The 15,365-nt window shown below is 59.7% G+C and overlaps 1 protein-coding gene across 1 annotated transcript in view; it reads left to right on the top strand.

Annotated features, from left to right (window-relative positions):
* Dtx1 (deltex E3 ubiquitin ligase 1) overlaps positions 1–14,730 on the top strand; it is a 28,814-nt gene extending 14,084 nt beyond the window's left edge. Inside the window, exons 2-9 of the mRNA XM_027923397.2 lie at positions 311–1,001; positions 10,936–10,997; positions 11,259–11,420; positions 11,654–11,715; positions 12,108–12,266; positions 12,340–12,501; positions 12,602–12,691; positions 13,463–14,730. Of these exons, the coding sequence (XP_027779198.1) occupies positions 311–1,001; positions 10,936–10,997; positions 11,259–11,420; positions 11,654–11,715; positions 12,108–12,266; positions 12,340–12,501; positions 12,602–12,691; positions 13,463–13,687 (1,613 nt within the window). The 3' untranslated portion in view covers positions 13,688–14,730. The remainder of the gene's footprint in view (positions 1–310; positions 1,002–10,935; positions 10,998–11,258; positions 11,421–11,653; positions 11,716–12,107; positions 12,267–12,339; positions 12,502–12,601; positions 12,692–13,462) is intronic.
* The last annotated feature ends 635 nt before the right edge of the window (positions 14,731–15,365 follow it).

Raw genomic sequence — 15,365 nt, 5'->3', positions numbered from 1 at the left:
CCTCGGCTTCACATCCCACCCGCCAGGCGAGGCATGGGCAGGACCTTCCGCCTCCCTCTCCCCAGCCTAGACGGACCCCCCAGTCTGTACTGAGCCCTGGTCCCCTGCCCGTGCTGACCTCCCTCCCCTCCCTGCGTGTGCTGACTCCCTCCTCTTGGTTACTCCCCCCTGGGGACCTGTGCTGAGTCCCCCTGCCCCTCCACCTTTGCTGTCCCCCAGCCCTCTGACCTGACCTGACCCCTACCAGGGCTGGCAGTCTCCACCCACCTGCGGGCCTTGCCCTGCGCTGACGCCCCCTCCCCCATCACAGGCACCATGCGACCTGTGCGGCGAAACTTCTACGACCCGTCATCAGCGCCAGGCAAGGGCATCGTGTGGGAGTGGGAGAACGACGGCGGCGCGTGGACGGCCTACGACATGGACATCTGTATCACCATCCAGAACGCCTACGAGAAGCAGCACCCGTGGCTCGACCTCTCGTCGCTCGGCTTCTGCTACCTCATCTACTTCAACAGCATGTCGCAGATGAACCGCCAGACGCGCCGCCGCCGTCGCCTGCGCCGCCGCCTGGACCTGGCCTACCCGCTCACCGTGGGCTCCATCCCCAAGTCGCAGTCGTGGCCCGTGGGTGCCAGCTCGGGCCAGCCCTGCTCCTGCCAGCAGTGCCTGCTGGTCAACAGCACGCGCGCCGCCTCCAACGCCATCCTGGCCTCGCAGCGCCGCAAGGCGCCCTCCGCGCCCTCCGCGCCCCCCGCGCCCCCGCCACCACCGCCCGGAGGGCCACCTGGCACGCTCGCCGTGCGCCCCAGCGCCACCTTCGCGGGCGCCGCGCTCTGGGCCGCTCCCGCCACCGGCCCCGCGGAACCCACGCCGCCCCCCGGGGTGCCCCCGAGGAGCCCGAGCGCCCCCAGCGGCGCGCCCACCCCCGGGCAGAACAACCTCAACCGGCCAGGGCCCCAGCGCACCACCAGCGTGAGCGCGCGCGCCTCCATCCCACCCGGGTAAGACGGGGCCCTGGGGGAGGGGGCTGTGTCACTGCAGGCCAGGAGAAAGCTCAGCCGCCCACTAGAGCCCGGAGCCAAGATTGCAGTAACAATGCAAATGGCCATTAATGTAGCACCCTTAAGAATTCACCCTGTGTAGAGCTTTACCTGAGGCCGTAAAGCGTTGCCCAGGATGTGTCTCCTGCACAAGGACCTGTGAGGTGAGTATCCTTGCCATCCCCGGGGCACAGGTGAGGTCCCTGAATCACAAAATATTCCCCAAGATGATGCCGTTCACCCCCCAGGCAAGCACTGCGGGTTGCCGCCTCTGTGCTCCTCCGTAGCTAGTTCCTCTGCGTCCCCATTTATTCCGCGGAACAACTCAGCGTTCCCATGGTACAGACAGGGAGACTGAGGTGTGGTGACTTCTGAGGGTCAATCGGGGAGAGCAGAGATTGGCGCCTAGATCTTAGGATTCCTCTATGCACTCTGCTGACTTAGTGAGTTTGGGGCCTTGGGGCCCATCTGAGTCCCTGAGGCTCTTCCCCGGCTGAATCAAGCTTTGGCCGCTTGCCCATAATATTTCCCTGTAATCTGCACCAGAAGTATCACCATCACTTTGGGTTAACTTGCTGGTCTTCAAACTGGGCTCCAGGGACCCTGGGATGACTTGGAATAGCCGCAGGGGCTGGGAGGGGCTGCAGGGAAGACCAGCAAGCAGCAGCCGGGCCCTCTGCCCTCGCATTAGCCAGAGCAGCGCCACTGCTGGAATTCCCTTGTCCAATCTGGCTTTGCCAACAGAAGTTCACGGGGGAAAGAACCCCGTCGTTACTGAGTCTGGAAATCCCTGGGCTAAGGTGCTCCAAGCCCCAGGACTGGGGAGCCAGGGAGCTCCTGCTGGCTGCTCACCCTGGGGCTCAGGCCGGATCTGAGCAGAGGGCCCCGCCTGACCCTCCTACTGAGAGTCCTCAGCCTGGGCCAGAGAGGAAGGAACAGGTGGGTGTGGGCTGTGGTCCTCCAGGGGAGGTGGCAGAAAGGCCAACTCTATCTGTACCACCTTGGACAGCCCAGGAGACTGGCAGTAATGACCTGAGTGCACGACCTTCAGGATCACCACCAGAATCTCCTTGTAATAAATAGAAAGGACAAGATTGGGTAGGATAGGACAAAGTGGCACATAGCATATTTCCAACAACTTAAAATTCGCATCATTTCTGCACACACTTAAGACCTTGCCAGACAAAATTAATTTGCCTTTGATGAAATGTGTTTTCTTCTTCTTCTTCTTCTCCTCTTCCTCCTCCCACTTCCCTCCCTCCTCCTCCTCCTCCTTTGTATTAGGGACAGACCCTAGGGACACTTTATCACTGAGCCACACCCCAGTCCTTTTAAAATTTTTTTTTTAAATTTAGAGGCTGAGTCTCATTAAGTTGCTGAGGCTGGCCTTGAACTTGGGATCCTCCCTCAGCCTTCCAAGTCGCTGGGACTACAAGCCTGTGCCACCGTGCCCAGCTATCACTGGTGAATGTTTTGAGAGCCATTGTTCTAGGGCAGGCTGGGAATTACTCAGCTTTTCTCACCCAGTATTAATTCTCCAAATGGGGACTATCCCTCATCCACGGAGCTGCAGAAGACAATGCAGTGCATGTCTTCGTGGAGCATGCAGATGGCCAGGGAGGTGGACATAGGGCCATAAAGGAGTCTTTGGACCTGACCTCTGGAGAGAGGGCAGAACTGGGGGACAGGACAGTATAGGAACAGGGAGCAGTGGTCAGGGAGGACCTCTGAGGAGGGCGCAGATGTGAAGCAGGGCTGTTCCAGGCACATGCATCTCAAGGGGACTTGAAGGCCTGGATGCTCAGGGCAGGAGGAGTGAGGTGGATGCAGGCTGCAGTGTGGGGCACCAGCCAGAGGGGGAAGGGCATCCTGGGCAGGACGAGTGCCGAGGGGTGGGTAGGAATGAATCCAGAAGGTTCTGGAGGCTCCCTTGGGGCAGCGGGCGCTGAGGTTCTTTCCAGATAGGGTAACAGAGCTGGTCCTGGGGTCTCCAGGGAGCCCGTGGTCGGTGCCCCTTGCAGTGGGAGCCATAGAGTGCTCTTGAGCTCAAGAGGGCGGTGGGAAGGAAGGCTTCTCCCTGGAGTCCTCCTGGGACCTGCTGGAGGTCTCTCCTTCCCAGCCCCTCTTCGTCCCCCTGGAAGCTACTTCTGACCTTCCCTGAGCTCAGACATTGGCCTGAAAGGCGGGGGCACTGCCCGGGCCTCCCTCCTCCCTCCCCCATAATGCAGACGCTGCCCAGCCTCACCCCAGACCCTGGGCACACAGGCCGGCCAAGGGCCTCCAGGGCGGAGGGCAGACAGGCAGACCCACCCCGCTGCGCAGGCCCCGCCTCCTCCACACTGAGCCTCCTGTTGCCAGGGCAACCGAGGCCAGCGCAGCCCCTGGTGAAAAGGGACTGGAGCTGGGGGTGTCTCCCTCCGCACCCTGGCCCCCCCTCAGCCCCTGTCCTCCCCCTCCCTCCGCCTGTGTCCGTGTTAGCTGGCCAAGGCTGTGGGGACACAGTGCCCCCGGCTGAATGGCTTGGACACCAGACATGTGTCCTCTTGTTCTGGCCACTGGAATTCTGAGATGGAGGTGCGGGCGGGGCTGGTTCCTCCTGAGGCTTCACAAGGTCCTACTGTGTGCTGAGTTTCCTCCCCTTAAAGGGACACCAGTCCTGCTGGATTAGGACCCACCCTGAGGACTTGCTCCAACTCAGCGGGCCCCATTCTGAGGTCCTGGGTGAGAATTCTGGGGCCAGGCCCTCCGGCCCTTGGCCACCCTCTGAGCGTCTCCTCTGGCCCTTGGCCGTCCAGGGCTTGCTCTCTCTGGCTCTGTCTGTCTCTCTTCGGCCTCCACCCCTCAGCTCCTCCATCTCCCTTCTCCCCACCCTTCTGGTTGGGTGACCTTGGGCAAGTGACTTTGCCTCTCTGGCCTCTGTTTCCCCATCTGACAAACAGAGCTACAGCCACCACCTCTCAACAGTCGCAGTTGGCAGAGCTAATGACAGGCAGATGCTTTCCCACCATTCCCCTAACCAGCGTGCAGGGGGCACAGGACTCTCCAGACAGGCCCCACCTGGAGGTGGGGAACCTGCCCAGAGTCACACAGCCAGTGGGGGCAGAGTGTCCACCTGGCTGGAGATTTTTCCCACGTGCTCTGTACTGGGGCAGGAGCCAGCTGGCCATCTGGGCCTGGGGGACATGCAGGGGTGGGGAAGATCCGTCCTGTCTCCTGACAGGTCAGCGTCCAGCACTTTGGAACACAGCTGTGGGGCAGGGGAACCAGACTCAGAGTTTCCATCCCACGTGGGAGGTGGGGAGAGGGACAGCTGCGGCCTGTTTCTATTTATTGAGCATCGCTGTGTCCCAGGCGCGACTTCAGTCTCTACACGCATCACCTCTCAGCTGTGGCGAAACCCCCCACGACCGGTCCTGTTATCTCTGTTTCCAAATGAGGACAGGGAGGCTAAGACACTTGCTCAAGGTCAAGCACTTAAGACCCCGATTTGAAAACCCAAGTTAGCCAGGGTATTGAAGTGCCCACCCATGTCCCCATGCCATTTTGAGCCATGGTCCAGAGGGTATCAGGGAGTCCAAGGGAAGGGGCGGACCTGCAAAGGCCAAGTGTGGGCCCAGCTTCAGCCCAATCTTGCTGTGTGACCTACCCGAAACCATCACCCTCTCTGGTCTTCAGTTTTTGCTTCATGTCAAAGCACCTGCCTCCTCAAGTCTGCACCCATTCCCTCCCCTCCGTATTAACCTTGTGCAACACTGCCAACCCAACAGGGGCCAAGGAGGGACCCTTTAAGTTTTCACATCTCTCTCTGGATGCTGAGGACCTCCTGCCATTGGCTGACGCAGCAGACGGTGGGGAGATGGGCTTGGGAGTTGTTTTGGTGGTTTCCTCTTTTTGGGCTTTTTGGTTTAAATTTCTTGCCGTGATTTTACTTGCTGCTGCAGTTCTTTCCCAGGAATTACCTATAATAGGCTCAAAGGTCTTCATAGACCAGAAGGTACCACCGACTCAGTCCTGGCCTGGCCTGGTCCCTGCGGCCTCTGGCCTCCCCCTGCCCCTTTTCTGGCCCAGCTGGTGCTGGGGCTGGGACTCTGCCTCCCACCACCCAGCCCCCACCTGAGGCACTTCCTGCCCTGCTCCCTGGGAGGCCAGACCGCACTCCCTGCACCTCGCTGCACCACGTGGCCACTCAGGCCGTGGGAACGGCAGCCTCCCTCCCTCCCCACCTGGCCAAGCGCTGGGGGGCCCTGAGACCAGCGGTGAAAGAGGGTAACCCCCAAGCCCCCAGGCCTCTGGAGAAGTCGGATCCCCAGATGCCAGTCAGGGTCAGATCCCTCTCCAGGAGGTGCGCAGGAGGGAGGGGTCCATTGACAGAGAGGCAGATGGACATGCTCTCCTGCCCCTCCACCCACTGCTGCCAGGGCCCAGGGCTCCCCAGGGAGCTGCCTGGTGTATGCCAGGGACCTGAGGCCAGCAGGGGCTGGACACGGCCATCAGAGAGTGTGAGGAGTCTTGGGGATGGGGTGGGGGAGGGGCAGGGGCCAGGTGCCGCGAGAGATGGAACCCCAGCTGACCCGCAGGGAGGGACCACGTGGTCCCCTGGCCATGTACCCACTGGCACAGCCCCCAATCCAGCGTCCCTGGGCTGAGCCACCCCACAGTCCAGGTCCCCAGGCTTCAGCCCAGCTCTGGGGCTCAGAGGCTTCTGGAGTCTGGATGGATCCCAGATGGTCCCAGACCAACCTGGTGTGGTCATCCTGCACTCTGACCCAGAAACCCCAGGACCTGGTGCCCGCTGCTCCACTCGCCAGCTGGGGGACCTAGGTGAAGTCACCTCCCATCTCTGCAATCCTCACAAATAGGTTTCGGGAACACAGCTGTCCCAGTGGCAGTGACCTCGGGAGGAGTGTGAAACTGCATCTCAGCCTATGGGTTAGGAGTGCTGGGATTGATTGGTGATGCCTGCCATGGGCGCCGGGTGGGTGGCAGTAGTGTGTACGAGGTTGATTTGGTGTCTCTGCTCTCACCTTGTCTCTGGGAGTGGAGTCACATTTGAAATTAAAATTGGAATCGCTGTTTCTGAGGACACCAGCCCCTTCCCCCAGGAGACCAGGCTCCTAACTGGCTCCCCCCACTTCTGGCACTTACCCAGAGTGCATTTTATAGTGTGTCAATCCTGGGGTCACAGGGTGGGTCGTGGGTCAGACATTTCTAGCAGCTCACAATCTGGTAGAAGAGATAAGTGTGGAGCCACACAGAGAGAAAATGCTTTCCTCCTCAGAAAAACAAACACCGTCCTTCTGGGTGAAAAGAAGAAATAGATATGAATCCACTGTGGTCAGGTCAGAAGAGGCCTGTGCAGATGGTGGCCTCTGAGGTGTCTCCAAAGGGCAGAGGGAAATCAGGGATGGATAGTGTAGGCGGGCAGTGGAAACCGTGTGGTGGAAGTACCTGGATGGACACGGGCAGGGAACTGTGTGAGGAACAGCCTAAGCAGGTCTCCCTGCATCCTCCCGTCCTACCGAGCACTGCCTCCCAGCCACAGCGGGCAGCATCTGCTCTTTCTTGGCGGGGAGAAGAGATGCAGCCCATCCCTGCCTCCCAGACTAACCCTGGGACCCTTTTTTTTTTCTTTTTTCCTCAGCCTCTAATCCATGATAAGAGAAATTGCTTCAGGTAGCCACTCCCAAAACCCTAGCCACAGAAGCCCTGCCCGGGCAGCATTTCCTAGAGCAAGGTGTTGGCCTGCCCTGCCAGATGCCCCTTAGTGACACCTTGATGAATGCCAGCAATGAACCTCCTGGAGCCGGGAAGCTGCAGGGGATTGCTCTCTGGGACTCTGTGAGTCACTTCAAACCTGTGCAGAGGATGTCTAAGGAGGCTGTGTCCCGAGCAAAGCACGTGCTCGTGAGTCACCTGCTCGGAAGAGCCCCACAGAATCCACTCCTGCAAGGAGCGTGCATTGAACATCTACTAGGTGCTTATCTGCTGGTGGGAAGTCAGGTGGTCAAGACAGCTGGGCCCCAGCAGGTGTCATTCAGCCGACAGGAGTCAGCCACTGGGAGCTGGGGTGGGGGGGAAGCCTTCCTTCCCACGGAGGACACAGTACGATTCCTGGTAAAGGGACTGTGCTCCTGCTGGAGGAGCAGCTGAGGTGTCTGGAGTGGAGGGTGGAGAGGTAGGAGATGGGTCACAGGCAGGGACAGGCCAGATGGCACAGGGCCTGGACATGCTCAGCAACTGTTATGCCATGAAAACAAAAGTAAGTAAGGTAAGGACAAAGACAGGGACGTCACTCCAATTTGGTGACCTTTGAGCAGAGACCTGGGTCAAGCAATTCCCTGGGGATATCTGAGAAAGAGTGTCCTGGGCATGGAGCCAGCACATGCAAAGGCCCTGGGGTGGGAATGTGCGTGTCATAGTGAGGGACACAGGGACACCAGGGTGGCAGGAGGGAAGCAGTGCCAGGTGCACGCACAGGAAACGGGGTTGGAAGAGGAGACAGGGTCAGGTGATGGGGAGAGGTTTTGAGCCCTGCGGGAGCCACGGGGACCCAGAGCCAGGAGCACCCGGGTCTGATACAGGACTGAGAAGGGCGGCCGCAGCTGCATCCCTGCCCTGGATGAGCCACATCTGGCTTCTGGCCAGAGCAGATTTCAAAAGGGCCGCAGGATTCCTCAGACCTGATGGCTGGGCCCCCCGGAGGCAGGGCAGGGGTGACGGTGGTCCCCCTCTGGAGGCCCGCGGCGGCAAGCGGTGTCCAGACCGGAGGATGTTCTCACTGCCGGGAGGAAACGCACGTCCCACATCAAAAGGGGGCCCTGGGCGGCTCCCACGCTGGGCGTCATGGGAACCCGGCTACCCAGGGTTCTCGCAGGCGGCCTGCAGATTGAGACGGCTGGGGGCCACCTTGGGACTGTCCCCCTCGTTCAGCAGTGGGTACATTTAAAAAAATAAAAATGCCCCGCCGTCACACGCGCTCACAGCCTCTCCTGGGGCCAGACTGGCTTTCGTAAACCAGGGTATTCTGGGCTTTCAGATATTTTGGGGCTCCAAGGTCTAAAACTTTCTTGGGGCACCCTCTGCCTAGCTCCCAGGCCAAAGGCTCAGCAAGGCCAGGTCATCAGTGGGGCCAGACTTTGCCTGCACCATAGACCCCGGCAGCCATGGGCCTCTCTGATTGAGAGCAGCTACTGCATGGCTGTGGCGGGATCTGCTCAGCTCAAGGGAGTGCTGGGGTGGATTGGTGATGTCTGCCATGGGGGGCGCCCAGGTGGTGGTATGCATGCTAAAGAGTTCTCTGTCCACCATTTGATTGATGGTCCTGGGTTGGAGGGATGTTCTCTTCTCATGAGACTGAAAGCAAGGAAGAAGGGTGGGCAGATCCCGGCCTAGAGGTATTTGAAGGGCAGAGTCTGGATGAGGAGCACTGGGGACATGCCTGTCTGCTGTCCTATAAAGCATGCAGGAAGTCCTAGAAGGTCCTGGGAGATTGTGACAACCTGAGAAGGGCAGATGGATCCTCAGCCCCACCAGCTTTGAGCCCCAGAGATGCCAGAAGAAGAGTGCCCTCCCCTTGCCCCTGTTCCGGCCACGAGCTCTGCTCGTGTGGACCCTCAAGACCCAGCCCCTTACAGATGGGAAACCAGGGCACCGCGCCTCGCCCACCTGCACTGACAGGTCCCGGGACACCCAGGGCCTGTCCTCCCACCCCGCCATCCTCAGGGGATGTGTGCAGTGACAACATCACCCCAGGACCTCCTCCATGGCTGGACCCTGATGTCTTTTTCAGGCCCTGAAGGGGTCTGGGGTGAACTACAGCCCACCTGGGTGGCCGAGTGGCCACAAGCTGAGAACTATGTGTGTGGGGGGGGGCCTTCTGTGCTGGGCGTCTGTGTGCCAGCGTGGGGGTGTGGATCAGAGTGTGAGCACCTGTGTGGCAGGAGAGAGCGTGTGTGCGTGTCCCTTGTGTGCTGTGAGTGGGTCCGTCGTCTCCATGGGTGGACAGCAAGTACCTGAGGGCTGCAGGTGCTGGTACTTGTGCCAGGGCCGAGTGCCCGTCCACCCAATTTGCCATCTGCTCCCCACAGGTCCCAGGAGACCCAGGACCTGTCCTTCATGTGTCCCAGGGAGGTGGCCGTGGCAGGGGCTGTCCCAGCAGGCATGAGCTGGCTTCTCTTGTCCAACTGCGTCCCCCCAGTGGTTAGCGTGTCTGCATGTATGGGCCTCTGTGTGTACGAGGGGCAGTGTGTGAGCATGCCCCAGCTTCCTGCCGCTCAGTGTCTTCCCTAAGCATCTGTGTTTATCTGTGTGCAGGGAAGTGGGTCCCTGGTATGTGTGCACGTTAATTTGTCACAAGTTCCCTGGGACAGTGTTTGTGTGTCTCCAAGCATGTGTGTAGTGTGTTCCTTGGGAGGTTTTGTGTGTGCCTCCGTGTGTGTGTGTGTGTGTGTGTGTGTGCGTGTGTGTTCCCAGGCATATGTAGGCACAGTGTCTCTGCGGATGTGTGTGTGTGCCTGTTTCTGGACCCACCACATTGGTCCCAAGCCTGCCAAGGGCACCATTTGCTTGAAGAGGCACCCCAGCCAACAACCCAAGCCAACTGTGCCTACTGGGGACAAGTGACCAGGCAGCATTGGCCAGGCTCCTACCTCTGCAGGCCAGCCAAGAGGCTGCTGCTCCTGCTTCAGCTGTCCCTGTCCCCTCCCTTCTTGACCCCACCCCCACCCCAAGGAGAATCCCCAGCCCTCAGACGCTGCTGCTCTTCCCAACATGTCCAGCCTGGGCTCCAAGCCCAGCAGAGCCGGACACCGTTCGCCTGCATCAGCCGGAGCTAAAGCCATGAAGATTCGGGCAGGCGGGTGCCCAGTCCCCCCAGCAGCCCCCCGTGTGAGCCTCCACTTTACAGAGTTTAAGAGACTTGCTCCAAGCTGACAGAGCAGCCCTTCCTACTATGGCTCCCTCTCTCAGATGGAGAGGAGTCACACGGTGACTTAGGGGAGGAGGCTCAGCAGAAAAATCCCTTGGCCAGAGGTGTTGGTAACGATGCAGGTGACAGGATGTGGGTGACAGTGAGGATGCAGGTGACAGTGAGGATGTGGGTGACGGTGAGGATGCAGGTGATGGTGAGGATGCTGATAATGCTTTGAAGTCTTTACTGGGTGCTAGGAATTGTGCTCGGCTCTGGACTTGGGGAATTTCATTGAATTCTCACAGCAAACAAAAAAGGAGGTACCTCATCAACCCCTGCTGCAGATGGGGAAGCAGATTGGGAGAGGCGGAATGATGTGCCCGGGCTCACGGCTGAGCAGGGGCTCAGGAGAAACGGAAGCATCTCTGGTACTTTTTCCCAGGGGCTGCCTTAGTCCCAAGCACTGATGTTGGTGAATTTTGTGGAAGGAATGTTCATCATCAGATGTCTTTGAAAGACCTGGATGGACTATTGCCGACCATGTACCCTTACACGGACTCACCAGCGCCTTCGGGGTGCTCTCAGACTCCTTAAGACTCTCCGAGAGAGGGTCAAGTGTTTCCTAATTTATTTTATCCCTGAGTTCTTTCCCAGGATGTTTTATGGGTATTAGTGTTCCATATATCCACATCAGAGCCTATTTAGTGCCCTAAATCACTGATAGTTGGATTTAGGGCACAGTCACCAGGGGAACGGAGGAGGCCGACTGTGGGGTGCAGAGTCTGAGCTAAGCCTAAGGGAGCAACCCACTAGAGTCGCAGCCGTCCTGACCACACCACACCCCAAAATAGGATGCCACGGTAGGAATGGTGTCGTGCACCAAGAGATCAGGGTGTGCCCAGGGATCAGAAACCCAAGACAAACGAGATCCTCTAATGGGGTCAAGGGGCTGGTGTCCAGCTGCCGCCTCTTTTCTTATTCCCGCAGTGTCCCCGCGCTCCCGGTGAAGAACTTGAATGGTACCGGACCGGTCCATCCGGCCCTGGCAGGTGGGTTGCAGGCCAGAAGGGGACCAGAAGGATGCAGTTGGCATCCTTGGCTGCTGGTGGGCGGATCCAGGAAAACGCCCACTAGTATTGGGTGCCCTAGGCTCCGACTAGGGGTGGGGCTCAGTGGGTGGGGTCAGGGGCGGGGCAATCGATGGGGGCGTGGCCCTGAAGGAGCATCTGTCCATTAGTGAGGAAGGCCATACGTGAGTGTGGGCGTGGCCAGGGAGACGCCCTACCCCTGATGCCTCGCCCCGCCCCCAGGGATGACAGGGATCCTGCTGTGTGCGGCGGGGCTGCCAGTGTGCCTGACGCGGGCTCCCAAGCCCATCCTGCACCCGCCGCCGGTCAGCAAGAGCGATGTCAAGCCCGTGCCCGGCGTGCCCGGAGTGTGCCGCAAGACCAAGAAGAAGCACCTTAAGAAGAGTACGCCTTCCACAATCCTGCCAACCCTGGCCTCTAGTTTGTTAAGACTTGTCACCTCCCCTGTCTCCCCTGTCCCTGACCACCCCATCCTTCGGGAACTCCCATTATAGCTAGCCCCCAGCAAACCTCGCACCTCTGGGCAGCCCTCCATCCCTAACCCCGTCCCCAGTCAAGCCCCGGGCAGAGATGAGACTCTGGATGCCCTCAAGCCCCGCCTCTTGTGTCCCCTGCAGGTAAGAACCCCGAGGACGTGGTTCGAAGGTACATGCAGAAGGTGAAAAACCCACCTGATGAGGTGAGTCCCTGGGGAGGGGACGGGCCTCACACCCCGCTGCAGATTTCTCTGGGTTTTAGGTAATAGGGGTCCCTTCCCGTAGCAGGCTCTTGCCACTTGGTTTCTGTGAGGTCTCTTGATGACCAGAAGCGCTTGAGGTTAATAGAATCGCATCTGTCAATCTTTTGAAGATTGACATGAAAATTTCACGTCACATTTCCCCCAAAATGTTTTTAAAGTTTTGTTTTTGAGAGTTAAGCCATTAGTACATCTAGAGGGGGTGGAGGGCGAGGGAGACGTCTCCTCTGGGACATGAGGGTGTCCTCTCTTCCTCTGCCAAATGGCTGCTGCCTATGGTGGCCGAAGGTCCTGCCCCTCCCCTCCCCAGAGCTCATTCCCTTCCTGGCCCCCAGGACTGCACCATCTGCATGGAACGGCTTGTCACCGCGTCGGGCTACGAGGGTGTGCTGCGGCACAAGGGCGTGCGGCCGGAGCTCGTGGGCCGCCTGGGCCGCTGCGGCCACATGTACCACCTGCTGTGCCTCGTGGCCATGTACTCCAACGGCAACAAGGTGAGCTGCGCAGGCAGGAGGGGAGCCGGCAGGGGCGGGCGCCTGGGCACTCACACCTCCCGCCCCCACCCAGGATGGCAGCCTGCAGTGCCCCACCTGCAAAGCCATCTATGGGGAGAAGACAGGGACCCAGCCACCTGGGAAGATGGAGTTCCACCTCATCCCCCATTCGCTGCCCGGCTTTGCCGACACCCAGACCATTCGAATCGTCTACGACATTCCCACGGGCATTCAGGTGAGGCTACCGGCCCCTCAGGCCCCCACCTCAACCAACGCCTTCCCCACCGGAGTCCTCCACCTGCTGTGGCTTAAGTCCCTGCCGCCCCTCCCCATAGGGCCCTGAGCACCCCAATCCGGGGAAGAAGTTCACCGCCAGAGGATTCCCGCGCCACTGCTATCTGCCCAACAACGAGAAGGGCCGGAAGGTGGGTACCCACGGGGGCACAGGGACTGGACACAGGCAGGGGCCCCAGCTACTGTCAGCCTGGGCCTGGAGTCCCGATATCCCCAACCTTGCACCCCAGTGATATTGACCACAACCATCTCCTTCATATACCTCATCCTCTTTACCAGCCTGCTGAGGTCTAGGTTGGACCCCATTTTACAGATAAAGAAATGAAGCTTCAGAGAAGGCAAGTAATTTGCCCATCACACAGCAAAGCAGTCCAAGCCCTCCACCGCCACACTATATATTGATCTTTTTTCTTTTCTTTCTTTTTTTTTTTTTCTTAGTACCAGGGGTTGAGCTCAGGGGCACTCGACCACTGCGCCACATCCCCAGACCTTTTTTGTATTTTATTTAGAGACAGGGTCTCACTGAGCTGCTTAGTGTCTTGCCATTGCTGAGGCTGGCTTTGAACTTGCAATCCCCCTGCCTCAGCCTCCCAAGAAGCTGAGCTTACTTACAGGTGTGCACCATCCACTGCACCCAGCTTGCTTTCTTTTTCAAGAGAAGCCAGACATTGAGATTTTCCGTGTAGAATCTCCAGGCTTCTGAATGTTTGCCACTAATCCACAAAGCAGCTATTTACTACAGCATGGGGTCTAAACCAAGGACAGCCACCAGCCACCCGTTTGAGACCCTTACTTTACAGCACACCGGGGGAAGGGAGGCAGGATGGGGCTGGGGGTGGGAGGCACTGCCGCTGGGTAGGAGTGGGGACTGCCTGTGACCTCAACCTGCCCCCGCCTCCCAGGTGCTGAGACTGCTCATCACCGCCTGGGAGAGGAGGCTCATCTTCACCATCGGCACGTCCAACACCACGGGCGAGTCAGACACCGTGGTGTGGAACGAGATCCATCACAAGACAGAGTTCGGCTCCAACCTCACCGGCCACGGCTACCCAGACGCCAGCTACCTAGACAATGTGCTGGCCGAGCTCACCGCGCAGGGGGTGTCCGAGGCTGCTGCCAAGGCCTGAGGCCCAGCCTGCCCACCCTCCCTCCTGCTTTGCCCTGGCGGCTCACGCCTAGCTCAGCCAGGTGTGCCCTGGTGGCCCATGCTCGGGGCTGGGGCAGGAGCCCGCAGGTGGAGCCCGACTTGGCTAGTGGCAACTGGGATGATGGGAAGAGGACAGGCCACGGGGCTCCCACCATAGCTCGCAGAACAGGCTGCAGAAAGAGTACCGGCAACCGCAGCGACCTCCCTACCAAAAAGACAGCGACCCTCCCCTCACGCCAACACACGTGTCCTGTTGAACACATGCACGCACACCCACGTGCCTCCACTTGCCCCCAAACTGGGGGAGAAGAGACAGAAAGATCCCATGATACCCCGTGTGTGTCCCACGTCTGTCCCTGTGGCTTCTGTACCGCTTGTCTGCACAGAGGACCCATGGCAGGCATGAAGGGGCCTGCTGGGGCTCCCAGGACACGGGAGTCCACCCCTGGGCCTCACCCACCCTGTATCATCACCGTCTCTGCCCACCACGGGCTGCGCACTGAGTCCCGGGGAGGAAGGCCCCAGGTGACCAATCCTACAGAGGGCTGGGCCACAGCAACCCGGGGCAAGGGACATCTTATTTTGTGCTCCTGTCTGTCTCTTCTTCCTTCTGGGACCCTGAACCCCGCCTCCTGTCCCATCTCCAGCCTTATGTCTGTCCCAGATGAAAGCTCTTCTTTCCTCCCGCCCCATCTCCTGGCCAGATGGCGCCCATCTTTGAGACCCAAAGGCTGTAGCTTCTGGCTCGAGGAGCGAAAGGAGGCCTTGATCAGGCCAGCGCCTCGACGAGGGACAGCGGACAGCAAAGAGTTACTTTCCCTCTCCTCGGGAGCGGGCGGTGGGGTGGTTGAGAGTCTCCGGCCAACCAGGGGCCCGTTGCCCAGGCAACTCACCAGCTCCGCCTCTGTTGATTGGCTGCCGCGGAGGACGTCAGCCAAGATTTAAAGGGACGCCAGCGACTGCTCTTTTGAAAACCTACCCGTCCCACTGTGGGTGGAGAAATAAATGGTCTTTCTCCTCCTCGCCCAGCCCCGTCTCTTCCTGCAAGCGGTGGGGGTGGGGCGTCCCTGTTGCTGGGACTTTAGGGACATTGGGGGTGATGGCAACCTCAGGGCCACCATCTGGGGCAGCTGGAGAAGGAGCAGGGTTCCCATCATCCTCATGTCCTGGAGCAGAAAGGCAGGTGGGTGGCTGGAGCAGAGGCAGACCCTCCGAGCTCCAAAGGAGGCAGAGGGGACAGCGACTTCACAAGAGCAAAAGGTAGTGCACCCACCTGCTTCCTGACCCAGTGACGTGAGAGGAGGAACTCGGGCTGGGAGACTCTGGGAAAATACGGGGAAGCAAGGACACACTGTGATCAGCCCGTTCGGGACTTCGGAGCCCCAGACTCCGTCTTCAGGGAGACAGGGCAGGCCCCAGGGTCGCCAAGCGTCAAAGGTTAGCCGCAGCCACAGGCCGGGACGCGGCGTGGCAGCGGTGCAGGTTGTGGCTCCTGGCGACCCCTGCTGGCCACCCGCGGAATAGCACTCTCCTGGTGCGCTTGGTGCCTGGCCAGGTAGGCTTCAGTCCCACACTCCACGCAAAACCAGAAATGCGCCCTTGGAGGCCCTTCCGGCTCTGCCAGCGTCTGTGGCTCCTTCTCAAAATTCTCACCCTAA

The sequence above is a fragment of the Marmota flaviventris genome, chromosome 1, assembly GCF_047511675.1.
Source record: "Marmota flaviventris isolate mMarFla1 chromosome 1, mMarFla1.hap1, whole genome shotgun sequence".
Taxonomy (NCBI): Eukaryota; Metazoa; Chordata; class Mammalia; order Rodentia; family Sciuridae; genus Marmota; species Marmota flaviventris.
Note: the sequence above shows the minus strand (reverse complement) of the source record. Positions and strands in the feature narration are given on the sequence as shown.